Here is a 13,061-nt window from a genome sequence, read left to right as displayed (position 1 = left end):
CTGACGTCCACCAAGAACCAGACTGCGGACCCAGACCCGATCACTACGTCAACAGTCTTAGGGACGTCAAATTGATGTGGAAGGGCCTCGAGGGCGTAACCTCGAAACATCAGCCCAGTTGCTCTTAAATGCACAGACTAACTCTACACCCCAGGAAGGAGTTCCCAGACGAGAGGTGGAAAGGCGATGCCCACCAGGGCAAGATTACCGAAGCAACATTTGTAGCAGCCTTTGGAAGATACCCTGAGGTATGATAACAAAATCTTACCAGTTGCTGGTAGCTTTATGGCAACGCCATCGACTCCTCCGAAATGGACCAGAGGTGTCGGATGATATTTGGCGGCTACTATCTACCTGATTCTGGATCATCCAAAGTAGTCCTTGATATCACTAGGAGGCTTCAAGCAAGGTTCTGGATGCAACTAGACGGCTTTTTTGATAAGGTCGTCGGCCAGATCAAAAAAGAGATTTGTTGGATGGGAAGAAAGGGTTGTTGCTCAGGAAGAAGACTGGGTAATTACAAAGAAAGATAGAGGGAAGAAGGGGAAGGATGGGGTGGAACGTAATCCTTGGTTTCTGTGTATACCTCATGTATTTTCATGTATTGGTGCTGTTACTTCCATGGCTGTTTTTAATTTTTTCCGAAAGGTTTAGCTTTTTGGTCCAAGTGTATCGTAAACGGATTGGTAGTCTTTAGAGAGACCTAAGCAAGGTGTCAACGCATCCTATTATTAGAGTTGACGATTATAGATCGTGAGTATGAATGGACGGCTGCTTGTACTGGTCACCGCGTTGGTGCGATATCATGTTTGTGTCATACTGCCACCCCCTTCGCCTGCTTCTGATATTGCTTGTCATGTAGTCAAGGTCTATATGTGAGACATGCGCATTGCAGCACCTATACCCTCCTCCTACAAACTCACCTTACCCACCCCCATGACCAACATTTGGGTGGTCAGGAAGGGAGGCAGTGCTGAAGTCTGTTGGTTGCCGAGATAGAGCGAGAGTCAGATCTGACGTTGATGTGGGAGTATGAGTAGCTAGCTGACAAGTAGGAAAGTAGGCTATGGCCTTTTGCATCTCCGATGGGGCATTGTAAACCAAGATGGTCAGCTGCGTGCTACCCCGGATTTTACCCGTAGTGCCCGTCTGAGCATTACCACCGGAGGTAACCAGCCTAGAATTAGAACGAAGAAAACTTGATTTAAACCGGATCAGGGACCGAGAAAGAGGATCCAGCAGGGTGGTAGCCAGCGGGAGAAGTGTGGCGCATGCTCCCAGGGATCTGGTAGCATTACATGATGCACATCCAGCTGTCATCTTCGGGAGCTAACTTGTTTTGCTTTGATGGTGGAGTGGAGAGAGTGTTGCTTGAGGCTTCTTGGGGACAAAAGGGCCGTTTAAGGCCTCCTCCTGGGTTTCTCCATCCACCGTTTTTGTCATCAACGCTGTGGGGAAACGTTGCACAGCCCTCGTTCGCCGTCTGAGACGGGGAGGGCCATCTAAGGCATTCAGGGACCAGTACCTTGTGAGTCTTGAAGTTTCTCTGCGCTAGTTTGTAGTCTTGGATGCTGAATGGCTCGGAGAAACACAAGGTTGGGGTCTGTGAGTGTGTGGCTGCCATGCCACAGCTCCGTTGTTTTACATAGGGCTGTGCAAGAGCGTGTGGATGAGCTTCTATGTTTCATCCGGGCTGGCGGGTATTTTATATCAGTGAGGGTGCATGACCACGATGCAATGAGTGCTATGCAATGCCATGTTCTGATGTGACTTCGGCCTGCCCTCGATTGGTTGGGGATTCTTGGAGTTGGGCTGTTAGATATATCGAGATTCCGGACCTCTCAACTCTTTGCGTTATTATGAAAGCGAAAAGGTGGCATTCGCGTGTTGAGACGTCTCACCTCGAAACGAAATCTCGCTCCCGCCAAAGAAGACAGAAAATGCTCCCACGCGTGGTTATCAAGATGGCGTTTCTGAGAGCTCGTTGGAGGATAGAGATTGGAGGTTTGATATGGCCCAAGCTCGTCTGCAAGCCACCTGCTGGTAGCTGAGTCGTGAGTGGTCCACGGGGGCTGTTCAGCAGCTCCACACTGACAATTTCGAGGATCCAGCCAATGGAACCTGCCGGTGAAGACCGGAGCTAATCCAACTTGGGCGTCATACATCAACGCCAATGTACATCTCGAACGACATGTCTTCGTAGGGACTGGGAGAAAGCGGGAAGTCGATGGTGAGCAAAATCCCTTCATGGCCCAATGGTGTCTGGAAGCGGATGTGGCGGCTTGCTAAAGGGTTAGTGGTGTCCGGGGCTGCATGTGCACCGCCGGCACTTGGAGCACAATATCTCGGGGGGGATCCCTATTTCAGTGTAATTTGTGTGATGATGCAGGACGTGCTGGGAAAGGTCTAAATATGAGGTGCTTCCTCGGTCAACTGATCGAGATGGTGAGAGAAATTGAAGGCTGTGGTGAGGGAACTTTGACTCCGGCATGCGTGGGGGGTGCCATATCCCGAATCTGTTGATTGAAGTCTTTTGAGGTCGATGATGATTCGGAGGAGAGGCTCCTCTTGGATAGCACCCCCGAGAGATCTAAAGTTAAATTCAGCTAGGGCCTATGGGCAACGCTTTAATTGTCCGGTAGCTGATAGACTTTGTGATAAGGTAGCGACCTAAGCATGCACAGCTGAAAACGGATAGCCTCGACGACCAAGCGGCGCGTAACGTGCCCGCGGCGCATGTACAGGAAAGGGGCAAACCGTTCCAGAGAGCGTCTTCTGGATGGGGATTGGGAATTCCTGTAAGTCTGGAGATTGAATGAGACATCAGTCATGGGCGATAATGGAATGAGGGGCAGTCGGCAGCCTGGCAACAGTCGGTGGTTTCTTGTCCTTACGCAGTCGACCCTCGGAACTCCACGTGCTTGGCAGTGATCAGCATGAACCCTGCACGGCTAGCCCTGTGCCCAATCGAAGATCTAGATTGCCCGCAACCAGCCATCATCAACCCCACCCCGGTCTTGACTTGTCCACTTGCTCGCCTCACCTGGCTTTGCTGTGTTGTGCTGTGGTTGCCAACCCGTTGGCCAGACTCTTTTTCTCAAAGCTCTCTCTCCTCTCCCCGCCACAATCGCCGCTCAATCAACGTTTCCCCTCGTCCCAACTGCGCTTGCTTAACGACGCTTTCCGTAATTCCTCCGTTCCTCGTCCGTCCCCCGAATCCGAATCCCAAGCTGCAGGTAAGTCGATGTGAACTGCCCTTGTCCTGTCCTTGACCGCTCCGTCGGGAGCGCTCCAGGTCCTTTACCGTCCTTCGTCGTATCGCTAGACGCTTGATCCCGCACGCCACATCTTGCCTCGGAGGGGCTCAGCGCATGCTCATGCGAATGAATTGCTGCGGCTTGCTAGACATCAACATTGACAACCCTCGCGATTACCGAACCCTTTCCCCTCCACCCACTGTCCCCGTACTTCCACGCCAAGAAGGGGCACCTTTCCAACGCGTCTGTCCCGGATTTTTTTTTGGAAGGAGCATATTTAACTTTGTTGACGACCTGCCCAGAGCTCTTTTGCTCTCTGCTCTCCCAGTCCACAGATACACACCGACGCCGCGTCCTTTGCCGCTCGACCAAGGCCTGTTGGCCGCCCGCCGATAACAACAACCCCTCCCTCTGTTTCCCTTTTGCTTTCCTAAAAGAATGTCTGGGTTTCCTGGTGCCGGTTATGCGGGAGGATACGCTCCTCCGCCGCAACAGCAGTATGCTGGCTACTACCCGTACGGCCTTTACACCCGCGTTTTCAAAACTCGACCGTCTTGACTGACATGGGCCTCACAGTCCCCAGAGCTACGGTTACCAGCAGGCCCCTCCGCCGCAGGGCCAATATGGCTACCAACAACCTCCGCTAGGCCAACAATATGGCTATCAGCAGGTGTGTTCTCCGTTGGCCTGGATCAGAGGATCTTGAAGCTAAATACATATGGTATAGCCGCCTCCACAAGGCTATCACCAAACCCCACCGCAACAGCAACCACCGCAACAACAACCACAATACGGACGACCGAGTGAGTGGAACCGGCGATTGGGCCCCAAGTGAGGGAGACATATATACGCACATTGCTAAACATAACATCAGACATGCCGACCGTAAACTCCAACTCTTACGTTCACGGGAACCACGGTGCCCCTCCTCCGCCACCCCAAGCTCCTCAGCACTTTGGATATGGTGCTCCGCAAGGCTATGCTTTCCAGTACTCACAATGTACAGGGAAAAGGAAAGCTCTACTGATCGGGATCAACTACTTCTCGCAACGCGGCCAGCTTCGTGGGTGTATCAACGACGTTAGGAACATGTCCTCGTATCTGGTGGAAAGATTTGGCTACAAGCGAGAGGATATGGTCATTCTTACGGACGACCAGCAGAACCCCATGAGTCAACCGACCAAACAGAACATCTTGAGGGCTATGCATTGGCTCGTCAAGGATGCTCGCCCTAACGACTCTCTTTTCTTCCACTACTCTGGTCACGGTGGTCAGACGAAGGATCTTGATGGTGACGAGGAGGACGGATATGACGAGGTCATCTACCCGGTCGACTTCCGGCAAGTCGGGCACATCACGGATGACGAGATGCACAGAATCATGGTGCGCCCACTACAAGCAGGCGTTCGCTTGACGGCCATCTTCGACTCGTGCCATTCCGGAACCGCGCTCGATCTTCCCTACATCTACTCCACCCAGGGTATCCTCAAGGAGCCCAACCTTGCCAAGGAGGCCGGCCAAGGTCTTCTCGGTGTTATTTCCGCCTACAGCCAGGGCGATCTCAGTGGTGTTGCCAGCAATATCATGGGCTTCTTTAAGAAGGCCAGCAATGGCGAAGATGCCCATGCCCGTACCCTCGCGACGAAGACCTCGCGTGCCGATGTTGTCATGTTGTCCGGAAGCAAAGACGACCAGACTTCGTTCGTACCCCCCTTTTTTTCATGAATAACATTCTGTGACACCCATCCCCCTTTTTTGCTTTTCCTATTTGATTTTGCAGGGCCGATTCGGCAGTATCATGTGACGAGACATGGCTTTTTTATTATTTCTATTTTGGTTTCCGTTTGTTGGTCCAGAGTTGCGGCCTTGCTTGGCATTTGGGGCCGATGAACTCGGTCACCCCTTCACTAGTCACCCATTCCTATCAGCAGCAACCGTGAGCTAACACACACCATCTACAGTGCCGATGCCACGATTGCTTCTCAAGCAACTGGAGCCATGTCCTGGGCCTTTATCAACTCGCTCAAAAAGAACCCCCAGCAGAGCTATGTGCAGCTCCTCAACAGCATCCGCGACGAGCTACAGACGCGTTACACCCAAAAGCCGCAGCTCTCGTGCAGTCACCCTCTTGGTGAGATCGCGCCCTACCTTGTGACCACGTTCAAAGCGCGTCCGGATTGAAGAGAACAAAGTTTTTACTAACAAAAAGGGGATGTGTTTGGGGGAGTTTAACAGATACGAACTTGCTCTTTGTCATGTGAGGGCGTTCCTACTAAGATAATAATCACTTGGCATGAAATTGTATATACGATTGAGGGTTTTTCTTGTATCCCCTTTTGGATGTCACACAAAAGAAAAAATCTACTGGTGGATTTTTTGGTAGGGAGAAATCGAAGAATCTTTTGAGTATTTGGGATTGTTTTTGATGTATGTCATGGCTTTTATTGTAGGATAGGGATGCAGGATTTATGTGAGGGTTGGTGATTTGTTCAGAGGAAAAATGATAAAAATGATGATATGAATTTTGGTTCTTTCTTTCATTTTGGCTGAGGAGCAAAAAGGGTCGCTCGCTAATTGCTACAAGTCTCCTGGGGGTACATGTATATATGTCTCTCACTTTCTAATGTCTGTTGTCTCTTATTTCTTGCCACTTTGACGGTCAAGCAACAAATGTTGGGTTCTCTTGCTTGATCTTGGGGTTTTGACGATGTTGATGACTTATGAAATCCTTTTCACCCTTTTAACATCAGAATAATGCAACGAGTACACCGAAATGACAGATATGTGGTACCCTGTCCTGAATCCGCTTTTATGCTTTTTTTTTTTTTTAAATCCTTCCATCTGCTACATATATATCCATTGAATTTCCACTTCATCTTTATCCTTTCATTTCCAACCCCCTCCCAACCTCAACCACTCATAACCACATCCCCTCCCCCCTGCCCCGTCTCCTCCTCCCTCATCAACCAAGCCATAAGCCCCCAAAGCAGCTTCACCGCCTCGATCCTCTCCTCCACCTTGAAAAAGTCAAACCACTGACTCCTTCTCACCTCAATCTTCCCCCAGCTCCTTCCCCCCCTCTTGTCAATCTCGTTCAAATCCCCCTCTAGCACTTCCAACAACCTGTTTGGCACCCTGACGCGGACAACGCTGATGTGGTGGAATAACCCCGAAATGACAAAAATATCATCATACCCCGCTGCTTTGACCCTTCCAATAGCAGTATACTTTGCCTTTTTGTCCCACGTTGAGTTAGGAGGTTGAACACGGCGGTACGCGTCATAAATAGGGTTTTGCTTTCCGTCTTTGCCCGACTTTGTCTTTAGACGTTTCGAGCTTGAGCCAGAGCTGGAACTACTTCTTGAGGAGGAGGGAGAAAGCGAAGAATAAGGCCGGCGGGCGAGGGAGCTGGTTATTGATGGTGCCGAGGAAGGAGGGGGTGCTGGCGAAGAGGGGATAGCAGGAGAAGGGAGGACAACAGGGGGAGGAGGGGCGTCCTTGTCGCCGAGGATGACGTCGTTGGTTGACTTGGCGGATTGGGCTTCGATTTCCCTTCCTATGGGACCTCCTGGACCGCCTCCCCACCTGGGCTTGGTGGCCCACCAGGCGTTTTCCCCGATGCGTTTCTCTGTTTTCCCTTCACGGGCGCGGTGCTGGGCTGTGATGAGGGCTGCGATGAGCTCGCGGGAGAGGTCGAGGAGGGATTCCCTGTCTGTTGAGGGGGTTGGTGGGAAGGCGGTGGTGTGCCGGGCTGAGACGGCGGCGAGGGGGCCTTCGACTACGCCGGCGCGGGCGGCTTCACGGGTGGTGGGTGAGCGGAAGAGGAATGTGCATCCGGAGGTGAAGTAGGAACTGCGAGACCGGGGGGAAGACTGGTTGGTGGTGATGAGGAGACGGGGTTCGACACGGGGGGAGGTGACGTTGCAGCCAAAGTCGTAGGCTACGAGCTTGAGGAAGGCGGTGACCATGCCGCCGCGGTAGTCGGGGGGCATCTTGTCACCGGAAAAAGTCCTCACGTATTGGGCTTCCTTGGGGGTGTTGGCATCGTCTTCCTTCTCTTTGGCGTCACTTTCTGCGCCACTGGCAGTTTCTGAAGATGTCGTTTCTGCTGGCTTGGGCCCAGGCGGTGTTGGTTTCGAAGTGTCATCCCAGTAGGGTGTGAACAGCTCGAGGTGACGGTAGAACTCATAGGCATTTCCTAACCGAGCTTGAGGTTGACCTTTGGGGGCGGGCAACCTACGGACGGTCCGGTAGGCGGCATCATTGTCGATAGACAGCTCACGCTTCCGGTCCAGGTAAGTCTGGCAGCCGGGGGACAGTGCGCCATTGTTCAGACGTTTCCTGGTAGATTCATTTTTCAGATGGGCCTCCTCACCTGAGAAGGCATCCCAAGCAGCAAAGTCCGGGATGAAGGACGGGTCTGGGACGAGCTCCTGGGGGGCCGAGTCCGGGATGACGTGCACTCCCAAGGCTTCCAGGTGCGATATGGAAAGATCAGTTGGCCGCACTATGCTCTGCAGCAACTTCGTAACAGGCTTCCGGGCCCGGCCCTCAGGAGCCGAGTCGGTTTGTTGCTGATCGTCATTCTGGACCTGGGGATAGCATTGGGGAAAGTTGATAGGTGTAGGCGGTGGGATGTCCTCGGGCTTGATGTTGGACAATACCGGCGCGGCAGGAACTAAACCATCTCATCAGAAAAAGCCCAATGACGATCACACAGCGGACGTCAACTGCCGCATAAACCTTAGATACGGATGGAAGCTAGCAACTGGGCAGGCAAAGACAACTGGCAACGGTTCTTTCCGCGACGCCATCCGACGCCGTTTGGGTCTGTTTGAACTCATGGCTCATGGACACGGCAGCCGCCGTCCGGTACTAACTAGCTAGCCAGTGCCAGTGCCAGTGCCAGTGCTTCCGACGGACGGAAGGAGCGGTCTCTCTTGTGTCACGCCAAGGGGGAACTGACTTGACTGATGACTGATGACTGACTGTATGGAAATGAGTCCAACGATGATTACTCACTGAGGGTATGTAGACTTCCAAACATTTTGATTACTTAGGTAAGGCTGTTTTGCGGGGAAAGGAAGCGAGGTTGATCAGGAATCGAAACGACAGACGCCTAGGCACAGGGGACCTAGCTGTTATCGCCGATCAGGTCTGGGCTCACACACAACAGTGTGTGTGTGTGTGTGTGATGGAAGCACAGGAATTCGATTAGAATTGATTACTCCGTAGTCTCTCCTCTCTACTTCGAGGAAAAGCAGCGGTGGTTCTGGCGGCGGTGGAGAGCTACGAACACACCTTCGGAGGGGCGGGAAGCGGGGGAGTCGACATTCGTTGGCGTTGCATGAGATAGCGTGCCGGACCGAAATGAACCGTGCGTCCACGCAGCCAAAGTGATCCGATCCGGGGTCTCGTTCGCCGGTGGGCGGATTCATGTATTATTCGTTGTCTTCCTCAGTTGGGTTCATCTCAAGTTCTTCGTCTCAAACTGCCACGTAAGCGACGACTGGAAGCACCACCCAACCGCATTCTACAATCTCCTCTCCGGCCTGAACGGGGATGGCGGCGTGGGGTCCGAAACTTGGGCTCCGCTTCCCGGGGGTTCGGTCGGACGTGCCCGTTGTCGCGGAACCTCGCGCCATCGCGTTCGCATCAACGACCACAGCTAAACCCAATTGGGGCATTTTGAGCTTGTCAACTGGTGGTGTGGTGGTGCACTGAAGTGGATCCGGCGTTTCCCCTGCCGAACAGTCCCTGTTTCAGAAGATGCTCAACCATCTGCGCCTCTCCAATGCCAACCTCAGTCTGGCTGATGAACATTTGGCTAAGGTACGGAGCAACTCTCACTTGCTGGGCCTCTGGAGTGAGCAGCACCGACATCTCTGACAATATACATGTCGACACTCGCATCCTACAGGTTATACGCATCTTCACCATGGTTCATCCTGTCTTTGACTGCCTCTGGCTAACATCACCACTGCCCAGAACAAGCGCCCGTTCCCCGCAAAAAGGGGCAGCGGGGAAGATGCCTCAAGACTGTCACAGGACAGGGGTCAGCACCACCACAACGTTTCTGGAACCACACTCAGATTAAGAGCCTCACGGGTGATCCCCTGCGCGTGCTCTCCGACATCTTGTCCTCGTCCAGCCAATGACAGCTCGCCCAGAACCCCTACTGTCGTCCATCAAACCACTGCCCACCATCATGCTGCCCGTGCTGAATGTCAGAGCCGTCCCCTTTGGGACATGCTGCCGTCGAGCGAGGGGCACATCGTGAGAGCGCCAGTCGTGCCTCTCTCACCACCGTGCCCTATCCCCAACCCCAGATCTCATCCTCTCCCTCCCCGTCTCCTCGTCTATTCACCCGGCATCACCGCTTTCTGGGTGCTGTGTTGAGTTCAACTTTAGCCGCAGGCCGTCGCTTGTTTGCCATCTCCTTCGACAGGAGATACCTGCCCGTTCTCTCTCTCTTCTTTTCATACTCATCTTATGATTGTAGCAATGCTATAGAAGGCCCTAGAGGCCAAGCATCTTCGCTTCTTTTGAGTCGCCCTTTTTTGATTGTATTTTTAGACCTTTCCTTCGATAGCGACTGGCCTCGCCGAACCGAACAGGATTTCGAGAGAGTGTGTGTAGGGGTTTAGAAAAAACAAAGAGAACAAGATGGCATCAAACAACCTCCCAGCGGGAGCGTTCTTCACATCGATCGAGGGGAGGAAATGTACGGCAATACCCAAGGTGGCAGTTGCGTCGCCCGACGTGAACACGCCAGCCCCCGTTCAGACGACACCGCCGCCAGCCATCATCGAGGTCCAGCCGACGCCGACGCCCGAGCCAGCACCAGCCGAGACGACAGCAGTGGTAGTGGTAGGGGCAGGAGACAACAGAGCAGATCCTGCTGCCAACGATGGCAATGAAGTAGAGCAAGAGATTGTTGCTCCAAGTACGACGAGCTCCCCCCCGGCTGTCATCGACTCACCCATCATCACACCTCCCAGCCCAGCGCCAGAATCGGTGCAAGTGGTACAGGCACCAGCCGAGATCTCTCCGCCGCCGGTGGGCCCCCCGCCGCCGGTGTCATCGTTGTCTCCTCTGCCTATTGTACTCCAGCCTGATGCTGGCGCTAATCTCCAGTCCTTCACTGTCATTGCAGAACCTGCCCCGTCTCAGCAGTTCATGGTTGAGCCGTCTGCCACGCGGAACAGTCAGACTGATAACAGAGTAATAGCCTCTTCTACCAATGCGCTGCCAGGGTCTTCGGAGACGGACAGTTCGGATTCTCTATCGCCTCCCCCGGGAGTCTTTCCTGATGGGGGCCCAGCAGCAACACCGGTCTCGCCCACCATTGGGGGCGTGCCGCCTCAGGGCACGGCTGGTGGTGGAGCCTTTCCCGATACCGACATGACAGCAGGTTCATCAGGAGCTTCCAACAGCAACGCAGTGCAATCAACCTTGGCCGTGGCAGGAGGTGTCATCGGAGGTGTGGTTGCCCTTAGCATACTGGCCTTCTTCTTCTGGTGGTGGAGGCGTCGGATGCTCAGGAAAAGACGGAGCACTCTTCTGACTCCGCTCGATGCGACCTCCTTTGACAGAAACGAAAAAGGGGGCCCCTATATCATCCAGCGAGGGAGCATCGGTCCAACCCCAGTGAGCGAGAAAGTCAAGGCGGCCCTGGGGATCAACTTCAACAAGTTCCGCGTCCACGTCAGAAACAAGACAGGAGGAGGCAGCAGCGCGCACTCGGTCAACCTGGACCGGGGCACGTCGCAGTTCATCGACGCGAACGACATCGCCCACAGCAGGAACGGCTCAGCAGGAGTCAACACCCGCGGAGGTGAAGCATCAGCCAGAGACCGATTCGTCGACTTCTTCTCCCGGATGAAACCCGATATTGGCTTCAAGAACCGAGACCCGGCAAGTGACAACCTAGCAGCGATGGGCAACTACAACGCCACCGCGGAGAAGAACGCCATGGCCAACAACCTGCCTGGCCAAAACCAACAACAACCCGACTTTCTGACCCTGCTAGGAATGGACGAATCCGAACTCGACCACGAAGCCCAACGCCGCCGCGGGTCACTGTCGCGCAACAACCGGAGGAGCACCTCTAGCACAGATCACTTCCTCTCCGGACTCAACCTCTTTTCTTCCTCCACCTCCCAAAACAACAACAACAACAACAACAACAACAACAACAACAACAACAACAACACCGACCCCTTCAGCGACGCCAACGCCGTCACCCTCCCTCCCCGCTCCTCAGCCCAACCCCCGCCGTTGAACCCCTTCTCCGACGCCAACGCCATAGGCAAACCAACAACCTACATATCCGACATCCGCCGCTCCCGAGGCCAATCTTTTACCACCACCGGCGGTCCCCCCCGCCAACAATCAACCCTCTACCGCGACAGCCTCCGTGACTCCTTCACCACCACAGTAACAACAACCACCATCCCGGGCCGCAACAAATTCCGCTCTGACCCCTTTGACCTTGAAAGGCCAGAGTTCCTCGGCATGGGGAATATACCCCCTCCTATCCTGATTGAAGGGAAAAAGGCGAGCATTATTTCGTCTACGGCAGGGACGGTGGGGACAGGGAGCGTGAGTGGGAGTGTGGTTATTAGGAAGCCACAGTCGGCGGTGGTGGTGAAAAGGGGCCAGAGGGCGGAGAGCTTTTCGAGCAAGTACTCTAGTGGGGTGAGTAGTTTGGGGGGGTTTGAGGAAGGTGGGGGGTGGAGTGATCCCGGGCCGGATGTTGGGCCGGCGGTTGTGGCTAGGGGTGGGAGTCCGACTACTGGGACGGGTGGATGGAGGCATGAGGAGGAGGGGGTGATGGAGGGGATTAGGAGGGTGGGGACTGGGGGGAGTGGGAGGAGTGTTGGGAAGGCGATGTAGTTGAGGGGAGTTATGTCTCGTTGTTCTTTTTTCTTCTTGTTTTTTTGGTAAAGTGTTTTCTCTTCGTTGGTGCTGTTGTTTTTCTTGAGGAGGGTGTTGTTTGTTGTTGTTGTTGTCGTTGCCGTTGTTAACGCAAGATGGGGGATACCAAGAAGGGAAAGTGAGCATTGGGTATGGGGAAGGGTTGGGGGGAAGAGGGTGGTGATGACGATGGGATGTAAGCACATCGGATGGTTGGGAACATTATTACCCCTTTTTGGATGGAGTCAAGGGGGTTGGGTTGCTCGTGAGCTGGGGTTGAGGATAGGGGATCGCTTTCTCACACAAACACAAACACATTCGCTTTTTTACCTTTTTTTCAACACCACACACAACTTTGGCACAAAAAGCTGTACGTATATACATATAGGCACACCCGCATAAGGATATAGGAGGATCCTTGTTTTTGTCTTTCCCTTTTCTGTTTTCTTCTCTTGTACGTCCTGTTTGTTACTGTTGGAGTAATGAGATGAATCATTTTGTTGTTGTTGTTATTGTTGTTGATTGAGAGAAAAAGTAAAACGTCGTCATGTCATCTGATGATTTTTTTGCGCTGGATAGTCTCCGACAGACATGTCTCAGCTGCAAGTAACAAGCTTTTTCACACAGTCCGGTCTCCACGGATGTGTCATGAAGAAAGGGTGCTGTAAATAACCTGTGCGCATTCCTCGGTTCCTTATTCTGTACCATGGCCTGACATTGGGATCAGGAGATTTGAGGACGAGCTGGTTGCCATAGGCAGGGAGTTAGTGCTAGCAGCTCGTGTTTGGAAGTATAGTGTACTCTTGTCTCCAGCCAGGTCCTCCTAGCCAATATCAAAATCTTTTTCGGGCAGGCGGCCCGAGGGAGTGGTACACTAGTATAACA

General features: G+C 53.3%; 4 protein-coding genes across 4 annotated transcripts; 3 read left to right on the top strand and 1 right to left on the bottom strand.

Moving 5' to 3' along the window:
• Positions 1–2,181: 2,181 nt before the first annotated feature.
• QC763_0086470 (uncharacterized protein) lies at positions 2,182–3,691 on the top strand (the record flags this gene model as incomplete). The annotated part of the gene is made up of 3 exons (XM_062906195.1): positions 2,182–2,230; positions 2,298–3,236; positions 3,593–3,691. Exons 2-3 carry the CDS (start codon positions 2,937–2,939, stop codon positions 3,689–3,691), a joined length of 399 nt encoding a protein of 132 aa, XP_062764450.1. The 5' UTR covers positions 2,182–2,230; positions 2,298–2,936.
• Positions 3,692–3,695: 4 nt separating this feature from the next.
• On the top strand, positions 3,696–5,998 carry MCA1_2 (Ca(2+)-dependent cysteine protease; the record flags this gene model as incomplete). Its single annotated transcript, XM_062913183.1, has 5 exons — positions 3,696–3,772; positions 3,834–3,927; positions 3,985–4,060; positions 4,132–4,957; positions 5,219–5,998. 5 exons carry the CDS (start codon positions 3,696–3,698, stop codon positions 5,436–5,438), a joined length of 1,293 nt encoding a protein of 430 aa, XP_062764449.1. The 3' UTR covers positions 5,439–5,998.
• Positions 5,956–8,478, bottom strand: QC763_505930 (uncharacterized protein). Its single transcript, XM_062913182.1, has 2 exons — positions 8,280–8,478; positions 5,956–7,935 (listed from the first exon to the last, which is right to left on the bottom strand). Exons 1-2 carry the CDS (start codon positions 8,302–8,304, stop codon positions 6,167–6,169), a joined length of 1,794 nt encoding a protein of 597 aa, XP_062764448.1. The 5' UTR covers positions 8,305–8,478; the 3' UTR covers positions 5,956–6,166.
• A 1,445-nt stretch (positions 8,479–9,923) lies between these two features.
• On the top strand, positions 9,924–12,155 carry QC763_505920 (uncharacterized protein; the record flags this gene model as incomplete). The annotated part of the gene is made up of 2 exons (XM_062913181.1): positions 9,924–11,464; positions 11,486–12,155. The coding sequence occupies 2 exons, from the start codon at positions 9,924–9,926 to the stop codon at positions 12,153–12,155; spliced, it is 2,211 nt and encodes a 736-aa protein (XP_062764447.1).
• Positions 12,156–13,061: the final 906 nt, after the last annotated feature.

Source organism: Podospora pseudopauciseta (assembly GCF_035222475.1).
Source record: "Podospora pseudopauciseta strain CBS 411.78 chromosome 5 map unlocalized CBS411.78m_5.2, whole genome shotgun sequence".
Classification (NCBI taxonomy): domain Eukaryota; kingdom Fungi; phylum Ascomycota; class Sordariomycetes; order Sordariales; family Podosporaceae; genus Podospora; species Podospora pseudopauciseta.
This window is presented reverse-complemented; position numbering and strand designations above follow the sequence as displayed.